General features: G+C 46.4%; 1 protein-coding gene across 1 annotated transcript in view; it reads right to left on the minus strand.

Annotated features, from left to right (window-relative positions):
- Positions 1-13,195, minus strand: part of LOC139262728 (regulator of G-protein signaling 6-like) — a 231,888-nt gene extending 218,693 nt beyond the window's left edge. Inside the window, exons 1-2 of the mRNA XM_070877879.1 lie at positions 13,154-13,195; positions 12,175-12,283 (exon numbers count right to left, since the gene is read on the minus strand). Of these exons, the coding sequence (XP_070733980.1) occupies positions 12,175-12,283; positions 13,154-13,195 (151 nt within the window). The remainder of the gene's footprint in view (positions 1-12,174; positions 12,284-13,153) is intronic.
- Positions 13,196-21,653: the final 8,458 nt, after the last annotated feature.

The following is a 21,653-nucleotide window of genomic DNA, read 5'->3' on the forward strand; positions in this document are numbered from 1 at the left end:
GCTCCAACAGCACTTAAGAAGCTCGACACCATCCAGGACAAAGCAGCCCACCTGATTGGCACCACATCCACCATCTCAAACATTCACTCCCTCCACCACCGGTGCACCGTGGCTGCAGTGTGCACCGTCTACAAGATGCACTGCAGCAACTCGCCAAGGCTTCTTTGGCAGCACCTCCCAAACCCGCGACCTCTACCACCTAGAAGGACAAGGGCAGCAGGTGCATGGGAACACCATCACCTGCAAGTTCCCCTCCAAGTTACACACCATCCTGACTTGGAAATATAGTCCTTCATCGTCACTGGGTCAAAATCCTGGAACTCCATCCCAACCAACACTTTGGGAGTATCTTCACCACACGGACTGCAGCAGTTCAAGAAGGCAGCTCACCACCACCTCCTCAAGGGCAATTAGAGATGGGCAATAAATGCTGGCCTTGCTAGTGACACACACATCTTTTGAATGAATAAAAAAATAGATCTCAACAGGCTGGGGTTCTTTTCTGTATAAAAGAGAAAATTGAAGGATGATTTAATCGGGGTCTTTAAAATTATGAAGGATTTTAATAGGATAGACATAGGGAAGATGTTTTCACTCGTGGGGGTCATAAATATAAGATAGTCACTAATAAATCCAATAGGGAATTCATGAGAAACTTATTTATCCAGGGAGTGGTGAGAATGTGGAACTCGCTACCACAGGGAGTAGTTGAGGCGAATAGCACAGATGCATTTATGGGGTCACTAGATAAGGACATCAGGGAGAAAGGAATAGAAGGTTAAGCTGTTAGGGAGCGATGAAATAGGGTGTCAGGAGGCTCATGTGGAGCATGAATACTGGCATAGACCAGTGGGTCCGAATGACCTGTTTTTATGCTGTAAATTCTCTGTAATTCTATGTAATTAAGACAAATCAGGGAAGCTGAATACATATGGACTTAAAAATAGAAACATTCATGCATGACTTCCTCCCCCCTCCCCCTCAGTCCACGAGACCAATGCACTGCAGGATCGGTATCAATCTTAACAATCTCTCACTGGGTTTTGAACTATGTTTTTGTTGATAGTCCATTTCAAAATTTGTTCTTCACAATATTCAAGAAACCAATTATTTCTCAATTAATTAAAGTTCAATTCAGTTGGTGGATTTTTCACACATTTCACACATGAACGTCATCGTTTTCTTAAAGCCATGTTTGGACTACAAGGTGTCATTTCATTCCCACAGAGGTGCATTTCACATCACCATGGCACAAGACTGATATTTTATTGATGGACAGGAGTTATGCTAAGCCCAGAAATGAGATTGTTATAAATGACTTCCACTATTTTTTTACAGCTGAACGCAGGCTAGGCACAAGGGAGGAAATGGCCTCACACTGCCCTGGAAATTTCAAAGTTTCAAAGTTTTCTCTACAGTTATGGGAATAAAATGTGCAGGACTTGAGGTCATGAGAAACTTCTGCTCCTGCCCAGTCTATTTTTTTTTACATAGGATACACGACACAGAAACAGGCTATTCGGCCTAACCAGTCCATGCTCCATTCGAGCCTCCTCCCATCTTTCCTCATCTAAATCTATCCGCATAACCCTCTATCCCCTTCTCTCTCATGTGCGTGTCTAGCCTCCCCTTAAATGCATCTACACTTGTAATGTATTTGCTTCATGGGTACTTTGCTTAAGAATTCCTAACAATATATTGCTATTAAGAACTAGTTGGTTTATTGACAAAGTTTTAACAATTACAATACACATTACCAGTTCATCCACTAGGCTCACAACTGCATACCTCATTGTGGATGACCTAGACTCAACTGACTGGAGTTTAATTGAGTCTTTTGACTATCTCAGCTATTCACAATGCAACAGCTCTACAAACCTGTGAGTATACTCACAGATGCATATATTACAGTACCATTTGTTTCTTCTCTTAATTTTTGGAATATTTTATTAAAGCTCATAAATATGTATAGAAGATTTAAAAAATAATTTTATTAATTGAGAATAGCAGTGTAGGGCCATCATTTAGTCATTCTCTAAGAGCAGTATGAAAAGAATAGTACAGATGTCATATAATCAACAGATTTTCACCTCCCCTCGGTGGGAATGGTGCGTGGGAGGGATTACAGTTTAATAATTCTACCTCTTGGCTCCAACTTGCCGACATCCTGGCCATTTGAACATTTACAAACCCAAATCAGGCCGGCAACAAGGCTCATGCAGAAGACAGTCAGGTGCCTCGTTAACAAACTGAACTCTACATCAGGGGGGAGTCCCACGCTGTCGTCTGCCTGGCATCAGATCAATGGCGGGAGGGGCCAACTGCCCAAGGTAAGTATCGAAGATCAGCTCTTTTTTGAGCTTCTTGTGGGGCATAGGGGGCAGGATACTCCCTCCAGGCCTCACAAGGAAGCATTCAGCCTCCCCAGCCCCAATCACGGCCCTGATCTTCTGGCTCCGCTCCCCACTCCCGATCGTGGCCCGGAGCCTTCCCCCCCTACTCCCCCCCCGTCCCCTACTGACTGCCAGAGGCCTTCCCCACATGGCCCCAGCTGTGGCTTTGTGCCGGTAGTTTCCACTCCGAGATCGGCTGTCCGCGGGAGTCTGGCCAAAATTAATCATAGGAGGCCCTGCCGTTAAGATCGTCAGAGCCTCCACTTCCCCAGACTGGCCAGGTGCTTCACCCGCGATCGGGCTCTCTCGCACCCTCCCCACTAATATTGGGCCCAATGTCCCCATTCCCCACTCCAACAGACTGAAGCCCACAGCCTCCTATTGCAATCCCCTCCAGGTCCATGCCACCCCATCCACAAAAATCCTGAACCACTAATTAAAGGAAATAAAGACTTGCCTTTATATAGCAGCTTTCATGACCTCAGGACATACTATGGCATTTTAGAGCCAATTAAGTACTTTTGAAATATAGTCACTTTTATCATTTGCGCACAGCAAGATCCCAGAAAAAACCAATATGATAATGGCCAAGAGTTGGGATTAAATAACCTTACATGCCTTGAAGTGCTATTTGAATAAAACACTCAGGGGTAGAAATTGCCCCATTTCGATGGATTTTACTGCAGCCGCAGTTCAGGTCACCTCTTCAGCGACATTCGGATATGCAGCAGTGGAAGGTGGGCGCGGAGCGGAGTGACCGCTGCGATGATGTCATCACGATATTCACTTAAAGCGGAGAGCCTCCGCGATTAGAAAACTTCGGCCCACTGGGCCTCCAGGGAGGGTTTCGGCCGGGCCAGCAGCGTGGCATCCAAGAGAGGGTGCCAGGCTGCCTGTTGGCGGCCCAGCCGAACCCGGGGGGGGCAAAATTGTCGGGCTGACATGGCAGTCGGCCGACAAAAAAAAACATGGCGGCAGTGGCAGTGAGCCCTCCCCTTTAAGGGAAGCCACACCGGCGCAGCAGAAGGCCACAGCCTCACTGGACCACTGGGGACAAGCTTGTTTTGGCACCGCCAGGCGGGCCGAAGATTTTCCGAATGTCGCCATCGGGGGTTAGATTGGCGGTGCGCACGGCGATGACGTGCTTAAGATGGAGCGGCAGCAGTGGAGCAGTGGGGAGGGGGGTGAGGGGGGGGGCGCGGGGAGGAGATCGGGACACCGCTGGGAAAACTCGGGAGGACAATTGGGCTATCAGCGGCCATTCCACCAAAAGTCAGCGGTTACTCCATTCCGCATCGTGGCCGCCAATTTGCAGTGCTAACAGGCCTTAAGGAGAGGGGCAATTTCAGCCCCTTAAGGTTATATTTTCCTCTGTGGATAAAGTTTAACAAATACCTAGCTGTGAGTAAACATACAGTGCCTTGGTCTGTCTTTCTATGTTAAAGGCATTATATAAATACAAGTTGCTTGTGTTGATAAAAAAGGAATAAAATGCTCCTAAAGGGCGATTAAATCATTGTTAAAGTGTCATTGAGAGAAGCTCTTACGCTTTGCTTCAAGAGTTGCTTTTGGTTGTACTTTGGAATAATTAGGAAGATTGAGGGGGAGAAATTCATGTCATATGCGCCTCTCCTTAGCAGGGTGCAAACGACTTCTTGCTAGGGGCGCTGGGCTGCTATTGCCTCACGTGAAATTCCACAGGAGTTAGCGGAGCTGCAAACCGATAGCGCCCCGCTCCTGCTGGTAGCAACCCGGGCCGCTGCTTCCTTTGTGGCACCAGTGGTGGCCGTGCCTTCAATCGTCTAGGTCCCATACTGAGGAATTCCCTCCCTAAAAGCCCCCCCCCCCCATCTCTACATCTCTCTAAGCTCCTTTAAGAGCTTCCTTAAAACTCACCTCTTTGACCAAACATTTGGCCACCTCTCCTTCTATGGCTATGTGGTCTACTTTTGTCTGATTACGTCTCTGTGAAGCTTCCTGGGATGTTTTTCTATATAAAAGGTACTATGGGGTGGAAATTCAGTCGTGCCACCCTCTCAGCGCCCCGGAGGAGCGGCAATGGTGGCGGAAAGCGGTTGTGCAGAGGTGGCCAGCTTCCAGCGCCCCGAAAGGACATTCAGTGCCGGTCTCGGGGGGAGCAGTACCGCCCGGGAGATACGTGTCCGTGTGCAACGCCCCTGGTTGCGCCACCGGCTCGATTTTTGGATCACGCCGACCCGTAGCGCGCCCTGGTGGGACTACCTGTTAAAGCTGGCATTCCAAACTGTAACGGCCGCAGTGAAGGAAGTAATGCTGACCTCAGGTAAGTGCGATTTTTTTTTTTTGCCGATTTATGCTGTGGTGGCCTGATCTATGTATTGGGAATGTTTTTGGTGTTTTTTTTCCCCTTCCAGGCCTCTGTTATGACGCTCCAAGGATGGGTCTTTAGCTCGGGATTTTCCCTTGCTCAGCCGGCCTAGCGCCCTAAAAGAGATGTGCAACGCCTCCCTTGGTGCCCCACTCAGAGCCCAGCCAATTAATTTTGACGAAACCATTTGCATCGACGCAAAATTTACCGCTCTGCCCGGGACACCGCCCCAACTGAGGAGCGACCAATTTTCCACCCCAAAATTAATGCAATTTACTGATATTTAGAGTACATTTCTAGATCTTTTGTACTGAAGATTATTATTGCTCTCATACCTTAGATAACTGTCATAGTCCGAGTCTTACTTCCCTGTACCTTCAAGAGTGTATATCATTGCTTTGAGATCTAGGTAAACTGTCTAAACATGCTCAGAATAATGAACAGCAAATCCTGTATAGTAATTATTTTTAAGCAATTGGAATCTATTTTATGCTTCCATGGGATCTCTCCCGTCTTTGAAAATATTGAAGCATCAGACTTAAATTATAATTAAAAATATAAAGAGAATTTATTAACTAAACATTCAATAGCAAATAATCTCACAGTGATATAATACAATTATATATTTGCAGTAAAAAAATCTATGATTTAACTCATTGGGTGGAAAAAATATTTTAGGGCTAAGCTAAGCCTCTATCGATAATTTTTACATACCCAGTCCTTCTCTTTCTTGTATTCTTTTCTGACTACGGGAGCCTGCTGGTATATCATCTCCTTTCCTGCAAAGACTTTACGCGTTTCAACTTCTACCAACTCAGCTCCAGTAAACAGATCTAGCCACTTACACTCTATCACTGTTTGCCATGGATTTTATTCAATTTCCATCACGGCAGTCAGATTAAAAAATAATTGGTTGTCATACATTTAACTAAATTAATTACACAGTCCCTGTTTGTGCAAAAGTAGCTTGGTTCCTCCACTCAAGCCTACAGTTCAAAAAACAGTTTGAATCAATCTTACAAGCTGGACAAATTATTTTAGAAATGGTAGTTGGCTATAAACTTTTCATGAATTGTAGATTATGATGCTCATGCCAGTTAGTGGTGATGCAAAACAGAATGGGGCCTTGCTCGATGTCTTGCTACTTGTACTGATGTAAGGGTCTGGTAGGGTACAAGAGAGAGTAGCAAGAATGGAACCAAATTCCGCAGGAGTTTAGCGGCGGCGGTAGCCAGTAGCGCCCCGCTCCGCTGTGCCAGAGCAAAAATTCGGTAATGCCCCCTAAAGCTGCGCCAGGCGATGCCACAACAGCATCAGGAGGTGCGGACCGGGCTGTAGGCCGCTCGCAGGGTGAAATTTAATGGGGATTGAAAAAAAATGGCCGACTTACCAGTCACGGCCTTCTTCATGTTCGATCGTGGGGTCGGTGCCGTGATCTTGCAGCCTGCCACTCCACCTGTGTGCCAGGCGGATGCCACGGCACCCCGCTCCCTGGTGGTCCAGATAGGGACCTGTTTCTCCCCCGCAGATTCGGCAGCTTGGCCCTCCCCCTTAATGAAGGGGCGGGCCCTGTCTACGCAGCAGCACTACGCCTCCCACCATGTGGTGCTGAGCCCCTCACAGAGTCCTTCTGCCCCGCTTGCGCCCCACGGTGCAAGTGCAGCGCGATATTGTACGCTCCACTTGCTCTCGGGCGTGCTATGCCGACTGTAGGTCACGGGGTGGGACTTCCATTCCTGGCACAGGAACTCCTGCTTAACAGCAGTTACAATCCCCAAAAGGGGCGTGACGCAATTCCCCCCCCCCCCCATGTCTTTAATCAAAAAGCAGCGATGAGCAGCTAAGAAATTGTAATCCCGTCTGTTGTATATTCAGACTATGGATGTACTCTCTGTGCGTGGTTGCATAAGATGGAGACTTGTTGACCTGATGTACTATCAATAAGGTTTACACTGTGTATATACATGCTGACACCACTAGAGGGTGCAACTGGTGGAGACCGGGGGTTTCCTGCCTTGATGGCAGGGCCCAGTATAAAAGGCTGCATACCATGTTTGTGCCTCACTCCAGAGTTTGGAATAAAGGACCAAGGTCACTACAGTTTGAGTACAATGATGATTTGGCCAGAGAGGCGGCTCAGCCCCAAGAAGAAGTGTGTGGAGTGTATACCTGCACCAGTGAAGATAGAAGTCGAGATAAACGGCGTTCCAGTCTTCATGGAAGTGGACACGGGAGCGAGCCAGTCAGTGATGAGCCAGGATGCCTTTGAGAGACTATGGAGCGAAACACGACCCGAGCTGGTTCCAGTACAGGAAAAGTTGCGTACCTACACCAAGGAGCTGATCTCTTGGTAGTGCGGATGTAAGTGTAATCTTCAATGGCGTGATGCACAAGTTACCTCTGTGTATTGTTGCAGGTGATGGTGCAACGCTACTCGGAAGAAGGTGGATGGGGAAGATCCAGTGGAAATGGGAAGACCTTTTCATTCCAGCAATCGATGTCCCCCTGAGCTCAGAGGCAGAGCAAAACCTCACCTTCGCTTGGGCCAGGCACCAGAGAACAGACCAGCGCAGCACCTGAGGCACAGACCATCCATCATGACTGTGTGGCAATGATCCGACCAGAACGACCTAAAAGTACCTTCCCGGCTCCAGTGGCAGGACTCTTGGGGAGGAAGATCGAATTCACAGACTCTTCCAGCTTTTGTGGCAGAATCGCGGGAGAGAAGGATCAAGACAGTCGACCTCGTTGTGGCAATAGGACTTTGGGGTTAACAGGGAGAGAGCCAAGCCAAAGCACAGCCAAGGTGCAAGGGCTATTGGCACTTAAGTCTGGGGAGAGCTAAGCCAGAGCAGATAGTGCAAAGGTAATTGGCACAAAGGGCTTGCAGGAGAGTGATGTTGTTTTCGCAGACTCTGGATTGTACTCTCCGTGTAGTCACTTGCATAAGATGGAGATTTGTTGACCTGATGTAAGGTTTACACTGTGTACATACATGCTGGCACCTCTAGAGGGTGCAACTGTTGGAGACCAGGGTTTCCTGCCCTGGTGACAGGGCCCAGTATAAAAGGCTGCACACCATGCTTGTGCCTAACTCAAGAATTTGGAATAAAGGACCAAGGTCACTACAGTTTGAGTACAACACATTGCCTCGTGGAGTCATTCATAAGCACACGACAGACTTAACACGTTCTCATTAGAATAAAGGGGGAGGAGGGAGAGAGGCCCATTACAAAGGAAATGATTGAACAGGGTGTGAAAGAATGCATCGCATTAAACTCAGATGAGAACAAGAGATTATGAACCTCAAGCTAAGTGTAGGTTAAGGAGTAACTGATTCTTGCATATAGTTATTAACAGGGTAATGGACAGCCAAGCACTACGATGAATAGGAGCCAACAGCTGGTCCTGACAATAGGGTAAATTCATGTTCAGTTCTAAGTGACAGCTTTCAAACTATGTTGGATTTGTTAATAAATATTTGTTAATAATAATAATCTGTTCATATTTGCTACAATTATAAGTAAGCACACTTTTTAAACTACATTGTTCTGACATTTATCGTAAATTACTATGTAATGCATCCCAATATACTGCACTGCGGAATGACAGGATTTGTGTAAAGGCATACAATCCTCCACGCAGTGAGCTACTGAGCCTGTAGACACACTAATCAATGGTCAGATGGCTTCCCACAATGAAAGGCAGGAAATCAGAGAAGAGAGGCTGCCCTTACTTACCTCTAGCTGCTAGCTTCAGATCAATACTCATTCAGACGAATCACCAGGGGCACTGCAAAGCATTGCTGTGTTGCCAACACATGCACTTTTCAAATGGACTCTGAACACATCCACAGAGTCAAGGTAGAACGGAAACAAAGCTGAGTCAAGGTGACTCGATATTGCTTTGAGACACTTGCTTGGCCATGGCACTGGACTCCATGTTGATACAACTGACATTGGAAGACCCAAGAATGGGAAAAGGGAAAAATAACTGCTCAAAACAGGAGCCTCATTTTTGATTGAGAGTGTGCATAAATTTTATTGAGGAAATTTTGGTATAAGCAAACACAAAAACATCTAATTTTCATGTTTTTGACCAGTCATAAATTACTTGATAAGTATTTACATTTCCCCCCAGTAATCAAGGCCATAATTGAAGTCAGCTGCTGACAAGAAAAATACTGGATGGCAGATGCAAAAAGAGCAAGAACATGAGGAAAATCAAGAGGAACATAGTGGTAGAAACTGGTGTGTGTTGTGCCTGTTTTCTGGGCTTAAAACGGGTGCGAAGCTTGCTAATATAGCAGTAGGATGGCCTGCGCGCAGTCTGCTTCGGCTTTGTCCCACTGCTAAATTTGTGTTGCCCATTATGAAGGTGTCCGGGGCGGCCTCCATTGAGGAATGTGTTGCCGATGAATGAGTCCCGTCCTGCTCAGGATTCTCCAGCATTCCCCACAGCTGTCAACTCCAGGTCAGTGAGGAAAAATATTTTATGGTTAAAAATCCCATCTTATAAAGAAAGAATTACATTTATATAGTGCATTTATATAGTGCCTTTCACGATCACACGGATGTTCTCAAAGCAGTTTACAGCCAATTAGGTACTTTTTGGAGTGTAGTCACTGCTGTAAACACGGCAGCCAATTTGCGCACAGACAGCAATGTGATAATGAGCAGATAATCTGTTTATTTGTTATGTTGATTAAGGGATAAATATTGGCCAGGACACTGGGGATAACTCCCCTGCTCTTTTTCGAAATGTTGCCCTGGGATCTTTTACATTCACCTGAAAGAGCAGACAGGATGTCAGTTTAACGTCTCATCCAAAAGACAGCACCTCCGACAATGCAGCGCACCCTCAGCACTGCATTGAAGTGTCAGCCTAGATTTATGTGCTCAAGTCTCTGAAGTGGGACTGGAACCCACAACCTTCTGACTTAGAGGTGAGCGTGCTACCCACTGAGCCACAGCTGACACTTACGGAGCCTGAAATAGCAGGAGTGCCCCTCATTTCCCTCCCGCCCCACCTTGTAGAATGTTCTAATTTTCCCCATCCCGAGTCGTGCCTGATGGCCTCTGCCGGGGAGGCAGGCAGGCCCTGATTGATGCCCCCGCTCGGAGCGAGCTGCCTGTGGAAGTGCGACCAAGTATGTTAATGATGTTGGAGGACCAATTTCCAGTGACCCTCGGGCCTTGTGCCTCGGGCATGTGCTGGTCATGCAGAGCTCGGGCCGAGACTCCTTTCTAGGCCGTAGTACTTTGTGCAAATTTGAAATCATTTAGGTTACTTAGCAACATTTATGAAAGCCTTTTAAAAATAAATAAAAGGGTGGAAATTCAGTTGTCTAGCACCTCAGTTAGCGGCCAAAAAGGGCGTTAAAGTGAGCGTAATAGCTTAGCAACCGGCACTAACTGGGGCACCCGGGCCTAACTGGGAGGGCGAAACGTTAGCGTCTGGCTGCTGACTATCAGTTTGATCATGATGTCAGTTGGGTGCAACTAGGCCCTAACCCCGCTCTCTAAATTCGGTCCAGCCGCCTCATTTAGCAACTGCTATTAATCACGTCAGTACAGCTTTCCACAGTCGTTAACTGGTGGCTACTTAAAGGGATGAGGAAGCACTTCCCTCGGAGATCAGTCAGTGCAACGTTTGCACAGAGCATGGTACATGAGCCTCCGAGTTTGCAGTGGCAGGCAGACATAACAGTACAGCTTGAAAACAAGTAATTTTGAAAACTTTATTGGCTGTATTACTATGCGTATTTAAGACTCAGCTTTTCCCCGGATTTCAAATCGGACTTTGGAGCATGCGCAATGGATTCCAGAATTTAACATGAGCATTGTCGTTAGGTCAAGTGTATAACGGTTGTTTAAATGCCTGTCAGCTCTTGGCCCGATTCCAACAAATTTCTCAGCGGTGGACGCAAACCTTTTCAAGGTGCTCTACTTACTGCTCCGCCTAGATTAACGTCTCAAAGAATTTTCACCCCAAAATCTTTCAGGAATTCGGGGATAGGGGACTATAAAATCAAAAACTTTGTCGTGCTATTTTTGTCAATCATCGTTACTTCAAAATTAGTGTTTCGGGTTTCACTACCGAAAGACGTCATATTATATTTCGGCTGATTGCCATAATTAACGGAGTTTCCTCTTTCCCTGGCTTCTCTGAGACTGCACAACGTGAAATGTAATTGCTGCTGCTGTGGGGTAGGAGAGCTTGTCTGGAGGATTGGGTTATTACTGACCTAGTACCGCTCGATACAGCCACCAGGTTCCAAAAATATTGTCCTGCTCCATTCCTTCAAAAATCCAAAAAGAAGAAAAATAACCCCCAAGAAATTAGCAAGAAAATTCGCTCATTGAAAACAATAAATCTTTCAGTGGCACTGGAATCACAGGAGCTGCACTGTGTGTAGTCTGGCATGTCTGATTGTGTACTGGAGATCTATTAGGGAGATGAAACATAGCAAATGGGAGTTAGTCTTCTAAATGCCACATCGATACTTCGGGCTGAGATTTGCTTTGTGCAGTATAGGGATGATAATGTAATGGCCAGCACTTGTGTTCCTCTACAATGTGTGTTGGCTTCCTGTATATTGCAGATGTGGTGGCCTGTGGCCTGTTCTGCACCCCATACACCTTCCACTTAATAATGGAACTCTGCCGTGCTGACAGAGCTCAGAACCTGTTACAGATAAATGCTGCAAGGTCAAGTCTTTCCAACAGGGCCACCCACCACATCTACTGCCAGCTCTTGGGCTGATTGGTCCACATTGTTAGTGCTATATACAGCAGAATTGTAAATAAATTCTTTGCAAATGAGCTGCAATTTCGTTACACATCGCATGCAGAGGAATTCTTCCTCATAGACTAACTCTATTTCCATCACTTTTTTGAAAGTACCTCTACCACCTAGAAAGACAAGGCCAGCAAGCACATTGGAACACCATCACCTCCAAGTTCCCATCCAAGTCACACACTATCCCGACCTGGAAATATATCGGCGTTCCTTCATGGTCGCTGGGTCAAAATCCCTCCCTAACAGCACTGTGGGAGTACCTTCACCACTGCAGTGGTTCAAGGTGGTAGCTCACCACCATCTTCTCAAGGGCAATTAGCAATGGACAATAAATGCTGGTCTTGCCAGTGACACCCACATCACATGAATTAATATAAAAATAACAAATTAACTTATATTATGGAACTAAGTGGAAGTAAACACCATACATTTGCTGTGCTTAGTCTGCAAATCAATTAATTGCACATCTCAGTACCGAGGTCATTCAACTACGCCAAAACAAAGGGGGAGAAATTTGTGACCGCCGCGAGAGTCGCCGGCAACTCGGGTTAACGGCCACTGAAAATGAAAGCAGTGCAACCTGAGAAAAATTTGTGCTGAGGCCTAAACATTTTTCACCCAGTGCTAACTTACTGTGTATCGCCCTCCTGGTGGCGTTAGTGCAGGTATGGAAGTCGAAGTTCCCGTCCTGAAGTGGCCTTCCAGCTTCTAACAGCCTCTGGGAGCGAGGCTGTAGAGTTTGCTGGGAATTGTGGGAAATTAAAAGGGCTATGAATTAAAAGGGCAATGTATACGGAACTGATAAAAAAATAAAATTAAGTGAAAAAAATACCGTTTTCAGCACTTACTGTCTTAAAAAAAATGAACATTAAAAAGAAGTCCCAAATGGGAGTCTTCAGCACTTAAAACTGAATTCCCTACGAACCGCAAAAAATGGGAAAGTGCTTCAGCACTAACACAAGTGGCTCAGCAAGCTAGGGAAGGGGCACCCGGGGTCTAGCTAGCCACTCCAGCTTTGTGCAGGGGGTCAACACAGCAACAAAGGTCCTCTACCCACAGAGGCCAGGAGGCCCTCCAGAAAGAATGACGTGGGACCAGATCACCAAGGCTGTCACTGCCAGCAGTGTCACCCCCACCACCTGGCTCCAGTGCTCAAAGAAGCTTCATGACCTCAGACCACTGCTCAAAGTCAGTGAATGCATCTTCAAAAGCCATTTCCTGTCAACTGAATCACTAGCCTCACACACTGCTCAATGTACAACACACAACCCCCCCCACAATCATTCACCCACCAACAATCTGTATCAATCGCGAGGCACATCTCCCAATACAACCACCCCCTTGGAGGAGACGATACAGGCCATTCTTGGCAAGGGCATGGCTGAGCCCTTGGCCAGCGGTGGGGCTGAAAGGATACAAGATGCTGGTTTCCTTATACGTTATCCTCCTTCTGGAATGCACCTCTTGCTTTCCCGCCCGCCCCTCACCACAACTCCACCCTTGTACCTTCCTCATTTCACACACTCGAAATGCAGACTGGCCACCCAGCGGTTGACCAAGAAGAGGGAGAGGAGAGTGAAGAAGAAAAAGAAACACCATCACTCGATTTTACACTCCCAGCCATCAGCTCCTCAAGGTCAACCAGCAAGGCCATTTGCAGTACCGCCCCCCCCCCCCCACTGAAAGTCAGCAGCCTTCCACCAGCCATGCTGCAGCCACTGGGGTAGCACCGTGTGACATCAGTAGGATAGGCAAAGGCACACACAACACAGTCACTAACGGAATGCTTAAGGGCGATGAGTTGATCTCTTGATGTTATATTGGATGGATAGATGTATAAAGTTGGATTGGAAAGTTTGCTTTGTGATGACTCTTATTTCAGCATTATGGCCAAGAGGCGTCTGTGATGGTCAGTAACAGAGGGAGGGTAAGATTGGGACTAATGTTGAAAGTGGAATTGGGGTTGTGGTCACTGGTACCGCAGGCAGATGATTCCATCCTGGATATCCCGGTCATAAAGGGGCTGTCTGGGTTACATCTTTCCTTCTGCTTCCTCCTCTTCTGCGTCTGCCTCTACCCTCTATGAGCAGATGCAGTAAATCTGAAATGACAGCTTAAAATGCTGGAAATACTCAGCAGGTCAGGCAGCATCTTGACCTGAGATGTCGAAGTTTCGCCGTGGTGACGTTAAATGGATAGTTAACAGGCTGCACTATGGGACCAGTCACCAGCTGGCGAATGAACATCGGCCGCTCTCTTTTCGCCATTTTTTGTCCATAACGGGTAATGTTAAACCCCAGAATTTTTAGGCAGGAAAATGTGGATATGACACTGTGCAGTAGGTCCAATCTGTCGACCCACAAATGGGTCGGTCTTTCAGGCCAGAGTTTAAGGTTGACAATTCACTTTAAAAACCGTTGAGGATATCGCAAGATAAAAACAGCTTGACCTTGAACTCTATTATACCCTATCTGAGATTGCTTTCTGGTGACACATGGGGGCAAAATTGCCCCATTTATGGTCCCGTTCGCGCCTCCAGGGGAGCACTAAAGGGCGCAATAGCGTTTTAGCCTGGGGGACGGGGGGGGCGCTACTGCCTCCCGGAAACTTGCCCCGGAGGGTTGTTGGGTGCTATCCCAGCAGCACCGTGCCCCATGATTGGCGCCACGGAGCCACGTGCAACTGGCGATGACATCATCAGCGTGTGCGCCGACCCCACGCCGACACCTTAATGCACCATGGGCCGCGAGGGTGGCGCGGGCAGATGTCAACGCCAGCTTTGCGAGTCGCGAAGTTGGCGGACATCCACCACCAGGGCACGCCTTAACGGGGAGGCCTTTAGTGCCCTGGGCCACCATCTTTATTTGTCAGCTGACCCTTGCATCGACCGGGCCTGCATGTGCAGCCCGTCACTCCATGTTAGGTGTCAGGCTGCTGGCCCGATCGATTGTGTCCCTGGTGGCCCAGTGGCACCCACCAAAGGGGAGGGGCATTGTAGCGCATCAGCACTACCTGGAGAATCCACGTAGCACTGGCCTCCTCCACACTCAGCGCCGGAGACAGCACTCTGCTCCCTTTGAGGGGCGTACGGCCCAATTGCGCGTTGTGGGGGCGGGACTTCAGGGCCGAGCACTGGAGGTCTCAGCCCCGGAAGGTTACCACCCCCAATCGGGACAAAGGGAAATTTCCAGCCCACGATATCTCAGCTCCATCAGTGACTCAGGAAGCAGACAGGTGACCTGCTGCTAGACCCGAACTACTCCTTCACTTTGTGGTTGGGGGGGAAGTTATGCAATCGGTTTCTGCCTCAATGCTAAAGACACGAGCAGCCTGAGAGATGTTTGTCCAATTTTCACCCAGGTAGCGGGACACCTTGATTTTGAATGTTACCCGCTACAGATTCTCCCCTTCCCCCAGTGAAGAAATGGCAAATTAGAAAGCTTGAACACGTGTCCTACAGCTCCACCATGCTCTAATTTCTCATTATTATGGTTCTTATGTCCTCATTTTCACCCAAAATTCAACAGAGCTGTGGAATAAGTGATTCGGAAATCTCAATGAATCAGATGGCAGGAATAGAAAAGGGATAAGATTGCTGAGAACACCAATGTCAGGAGTACTGGCCCAAGAGCATAGCTGCAATGTAGGAAAACATTCAATGATCTAACTAGAGCTGTTAAGGTAAGATTACTGCTCCAACTCTTTCTGATTCCAGCTGCACCATTCACAGCCTCATTACATGGCTCTGAGAGCACTCAATGCAGCCCACTACCCCTGCACTCCCTCCATCACACTTCACCAACCATCCTTCTCCTCTTCCTCACACACACCATTATTACACCTCTCACTTACCCACAACTGAGGATGTGGCACTAGGTGATTAACAGAGCACGAGAGAATGGGATCTGCCACCTTCACAGGAGAGGTTGAGGAGAAGGCATGGGTACACGCCACACAGGTTCTAAGCTCAGTCTCTGAGGATGTGCAGCATCTGACAGATGTTATTCTGGAGTCAATAGCCCTCATTGCAACATCTGTGAAGCCTTTTCTTTATTGCAGGAACCAATAAATTGCGGGGCAGCTTCACTGGAATGTGGGAAAGTCCCTAAGTCAGAAGCAGCCTGGGACCAGTCGCTGACTCCTCCTCCATGGAAGCACAGACTGCAGCTCTGGTGTAGATGGAGGACATTAGACAGTACCCTGTAAACTGGCCTTCAGGCCATGGGAACTGCGATGCATGCTGTTGTCTCTCAGGATCTTATGGCAGCCATCAGACCAGCTCACCTGCTGACCAGTGAGGACATGGATCCTGGTCCAGTAGAATGGCCACGGCTGGAGGGTGACTTACATGGTTCTCAGCACAGCAGCACAGGCATCCAGCCTTCCTCTTGGAGCACCACGGGAGTAGCACATAGGAGGTGAAACCAAGCTGCTCAGCCATAAGCTCCGGAGATACAGCAAACAGAAGCTTCTTCGCAGGAGCAAGCTGCTAGGAGAGAAGGCCAACAACACAAAATATCTTTTTGGCTGCAGGACTATGAGGCCAGCAAGACCTGTGGGTGGGTAAGGGGGAGAGGCGGGAGAGATGGAAAGATCAGCCTGCTTCACAGACAAACATATATAAGTGCTTCCCCATGATGTTCACACAGAGCGACAGAGATCTGCAGGAAAATTGCTCAGTTGCAGTGACAGGTCAGTGTAATCTGGGCCAACTCACCAACTCAGTGCCAGATTAGGCTTAACGGCCTTACCAAGGCAGGCAAGATAAGAGGAGCTGCCAAGAATGCATGTACTAAGCACGGCAGCCACTTACAACATCCTTGCTTCAAACATTTTCAAATTGCTTACTATCAATACCCTGCTTACAGTAAGATGCCCTTATACTCCCAGCCCTCATCTGGAAGCCTGTCTTCACTCATTGCCTTACATGCAACCACTCTTCGAAAACTCACATAAAAATACGACCCCTTGAGGATAACTGAGTTTGAAAGCCATTTTGAGTTGGAGTCTGCCAAAGCCAAGCTGTTTAAAAACCTGCACCAGTTTAAAGGAATTAGTCGCTAGGTTGACATTGTTTATTCATAACACACTTCCAATGTACCGCTAATAGCCTCAACATAAATAAGGTGACAATTTAGAAGCATAACACATTACGCTTTAATTCCTCTTATCAGTGTGCTGTCAGTAAAGCATGCTCTTCCTTAGCCACGTCACATCAAATCTAGCTCTGCTTCATCAACTGCTGTTAATTCTGTCACTGTACATCATATTGTTAATAGAAACAGATGTTACAGAACTTTACATGGGCAGTGGTGACGCACATTAATGCATAGCTGTGGTGTTACACACCAACGACCGATGTCCAATTTTTTTATCTTCCTTTTTTTTTGCTCATGTTAATTTTTCTTCCTCTTCTGACGCACTACATTATGACCCTCACTTGGGAAGAGGTCAGTCATGTGTAGATGTTGGGTGAGGCCAGAAATATTCTGCTCTGTGATGCTGACATCGAACTTCCCAGCCACACACAAGATAAATGGCCACTTCCAGTAGGTACCTGAGGATCAGATACAACTATAGTCCAGTAAGGCGTCAGAATGGGGGAGGGGGGAATTTGATGCAAAAAACAGACAAGAAAGAAAAAAAACTAGTAAATGGCAAATAGAATAGTTTAGTCAGTCCTGTGTTTTGTGCTGCTGTGTTGTAAAGCAATTCAAAGAAAGTCAAATTTTGCGTGATGATGAAATTGTGGAGGCTGAGTCAGTATGGAGCTCACCACACAGTTGTGCCCATCACAAATAGGGCACAAGAATGAAGAGGTACAGTTTAAACGCCACACTATTTGGACTGAGATTTATTTTTCCAAGTTTTCCTTTTATGCGCCTAGAGTTGGTTAGTGACTACACTTCATTGGGACATCTCCAGGACATGGCAAGGTTTTGTCAACTAAGGTTTTTCTTTCTTTGTAGGAGTTTGCGATAATTCATATTATGGAATAATATAAATATCCTGGAAAAAATATAAATATTTGCATTTATATAGCACCTTATATCAGTGAAATGACTTCAACACTTGACTTACTAATTACTTTTTGAGTGCAATGACTGTTATTTAGGCAAATGTGGCAGCTAATTTGCATCCCACTAGCATCCCAAAATCTTGCATGCCGCATACAACTATTGTAAATGCAACATTTACTTCCTATAAAGAAAGACTTGGATTTATATAGTGCCTTTACGACAGCCAATGAAGTACTTTTGGAGTGTAGTCACTGTTGTGGCAGCCAATTTGCGCACAAGCTAGCTCCCACAAAGAGCAATGTGATAATGACCAGATAATCTGTTTTTATTATGTTGATTGAGGGATAAATATTGGCCAGGACACCGGGGATAACTTCCCTGCACTTTCATGTCACTTTATGTCATATCTAAACTGGCCTATCTATTATATTTACATGTCATTGAATCTTCTTCGGGTTGTCTTCATGGCAGGTGGCACTGTGGACAGTAAGAGTCAGGCCTCTGGTCCAACCCAAGATCAATTCTGCTTCTCACTGCTTCCCCTTGCCAAGCCTCTGATTGCCCAGAGCTAGAGGAAGCCTTTTCCTCCTCAGCACTCTTGCCTTCCACTGCTCCCATCCCAAGTCTGGCACCTGACCATTTCCTGATCGCCTGCGCCTTTACATATAAGGGATAAATATGAGATCCGATGGGGAGTGGTGCTCACAGCAATTGATCGGCACTCTCACCCCCAAAAGGCTGTGGATGCTAGGTCACTTGAAATTTTGAAGACACAGATCAATAGATATTTGTAAGATATTTGTTATATAAGGGTATCAAGGGATATGGATCAAAGGCAGGTATATGAAGTTGAGGTGCAGATCAGCTATGATCTAATTGAATGGCGGAACAAGCTCAAGGGGTTGTTCCTATGTATCGTGTTCAGCTCCATTCAGAACACACCGATAATGATGCACTGAAGGAACTCTCCAAGCTAACTTCAACAGCACTTCCCAGCCCCACAACCTCTACCACCAAGAAGGTTAAGTGCAGATGGGAACACCATCACTTGCACACACCATCCTGACTTGTACATACACCAACATTCCTTTATTGTTTCTGTGTCAAAATCCTGCAATTTCCTCCCTAATACCACAAGGACTGTAATGGTCCATGGAGGAGAAGGTTCATCATAGGGTAATGAGGGATGAGCAATAAATGCAGTCTAGGCAGCTTTCCCCACATCCCAAGAACAAATGTTTAAAATCCTAATTCCCAATTTTCTCCATCAAGAGTAGAGTCCCTTGTTGGTTTTGGGTTCTGGGGAATCCACACAGATGTATTATTCACCTTTTACTTACTTAAGTTTTTGCCAATCTGCCACCTGCAATATTTCCTTAGAATTTGAAAGGACTGACTGCCCCATCAGCTCTGAGGAGGCAATGTAAAGTACAATGTGTGCCTACTTCTGTTTGGAAGCTCAACTCTGTCACCTCCTCTGCTGCAGCATCACAGACCACGATAATTCGGTGCTTTCCACTTGACAAATGGTGCTGTAGCTGTACAGCTAAAAAAATACTTGGATTTATATAGCGCCTTTCACCAGCACCGGACATCTCAAAGCGCTTTACAGCCAATGAAGTACTTTTGTAGTGTAGTCACTGCTGTAATGTGGGACAGGGAACAAGACACAACCCCAACTTTTTCTTGCCCTGATTCATAATTCAACTCGCTACATAGAAAAGCACCACAAATCAGTTAAACAGCATTTAACAAAATCAAACCTGGCATTGTTTGTAACATGAAAACACTCACAAAGTCAATTTAGAAAAATGTGCTATACAAAATTTGCAGTGGGCATCATTGCTTTGTACTGCCTAATCCTGTAAATATCTACTGTACACCAGCTGCTTGGCTCGTGACATCAATTTATTCCATGCAATAAGCACAATGAAATGCTGTATCCTTTCAAAAACGTGCTTTCCCATAAAATACCAGGCTAATTTTCAGCTGCTGCAGAGAAAAATAAATCTACTGACAGGGCAAGCATCCAGGTGGATAATTCAGCCAAGCAGTGTCTTTACAAATAGCAGACAGTCTGATATTGTAGCAGTTTACAGTTTAATGGGTTTCTTTCTTCAAAATATTTTAAGCGCAGCTTGGAATATAGATAACCTGCTGTTTTGTGAAATTATATAAGGTTCTGATGAGGAAATATCGCTCTGCTAAAATAATCTCTGTTGCTCATTTGTGTGCTTAACTCAATGACCAATAGCAGTCAGAGCCGAGAATTAGGAGACTCTTGAGGATTGTCAGACTTCACTCTGCATTACTATTTCCAACAGTTGACAGGTGAGGGACCATCAAAGCAGCTGATTATGAAACTCAGCTTCTGACATCCTTGAGCCAACATGAAGTTTGGATTCTGCGACGGGATATTGTTAATCTCGCCTGTAAGAGGGAAGGTTGAATTCTCTGCGATTTGTGACTTGGCACAGTCTCAACCTGAACATTAAAATGCAGATTGGAGACTTCTCCTACTTACACTTGTGATTAGAATGGCTCACGCTAAGTGCAGTGATCATGATGACCCTTTAGTCTTACATTCTTTTTTGCATCTTCATTTTTTTTCTGTCCCAATTTTGTAGGCAATCTTCCCCTATTTACATTTTCTCTGACAAATTGTCTATACCCAAGACTTATCCTAACTTTTCTCTTTTCAGATGTTAATAGACATGGGGCTGGATTTTAGGCTTTTGTGTTTTCGGGGTGAAAACGGAGGCGGGGCGGGACAGTTACCGGCCGGGAATAGTTTGCCCTTTGGTAAGGACATTTCGGCACCTGGGCTCTGCATCAGGTGGTGTAACATGAAGGGAGGCGCTCTACACTTTTCGTGGCACAAGGATGGGAAACTCACGAACTAAACTCCCAGGCCGTGTGCTCTCCGAGAGGGGCGGGGGGGGGGGGAACCTTAAAAAACCCCACAAAAACATTCCCAAAACATTGACCATGCCACCACAATACAAATCGCTAAAAAAATTAAAAGAACAAGCACTCGCACTTACCTTTAGAGTAATTTACTTTTCTCTGTGCCGCCGGCTATGCTGGTCCACACTGATTTCCCAGGCGATCATTGCGGACGCACTTCCGGGCGGACGGATCAGGCAAAAGTGAAAACTCCTGCCAGTGTCGCAACCAGAGGCATTGCACACCCCGCGCAGCTCTTCCCGGCGGTGCTGCTCAGCACTGCCGCAAAATTGGACCACAGGATCGCGGCGGGACGTTGGAGACCTCACCGTCGCCTTTCACGCTGATCCGGGGCAGAAGCCGGAGCACAAAGGACCGGAAAATCCAGCCCCCTCTACATTTCTACCATTTTACCCCTCGATATTTTTTATGTATTTGTGACTGTTGTATATGTCCAGTTAAAAAGTTGAAACTGTCTGTACGATTTCCCTCACCGCAACACTCTCCATCACTTCAGAAGGCCTCACCCATATTGTACTGAAATTGTCTTACTTTTCGCGTCACATTTTTATCGTTTTACTTTTACCTTTTTGTGTTAACAAGTGTAAAATGTGCAAAAAGCTTTGCATTTCTATAGCGCCTTTCATGACCACCAGACATCCCAAAGCGCTTTACAGCCAATGAAGTACTTTTTGAAGTGTAGTCACTGTTATAATGTAGGAAACACAGCTGCCAATTTACGCACAGCAAGTTCCCACAAACAGCAATGTAATAATGACCAAATAATCTGTTTTTGTGATGTTGATTAAGGGATAAATGTTAGCCAGCACACCAGGGATAACTCTCCTTTCTCTCCTTTGAAATTGTGCCTTGTGATCTTTTACATCCACCTGAGAGAGCAGACATCTCATCCAAAAGACAGCGCAGCATTCCCTCTGCACTGCACTGGACTGTCAACCAAGATTTCTGTGCTCAAGTCTCTGGAGTGCGACTTTAACCCACAAATTCCTGAATCAGAGGCAAGAGTGTTACTCACTGAGACACAGCTGACACTCTAAAATCATACCGAATGGAGCAACTAGTATTACAATGGCCCAGAAATTCCAGTCGGAGGCTTCCCACTGGCGGATGCCTCTGACCTGAAAT

The sequence above is a fragment of the Pristiophorus japonicus genome, chromosome 4, assembly GCF_044704955.1.
Source record: "Pristiophorus japonicus isolate sPriJap1 chromosome 4, sPriJap1.hap1, whole genome shotgun sequence".
NCBI lineage: Eukaryota > Metazoa > Chordata > Chondrichthyes > Pristiophoridae > Pristiophorus > Pristiophorus japonicus.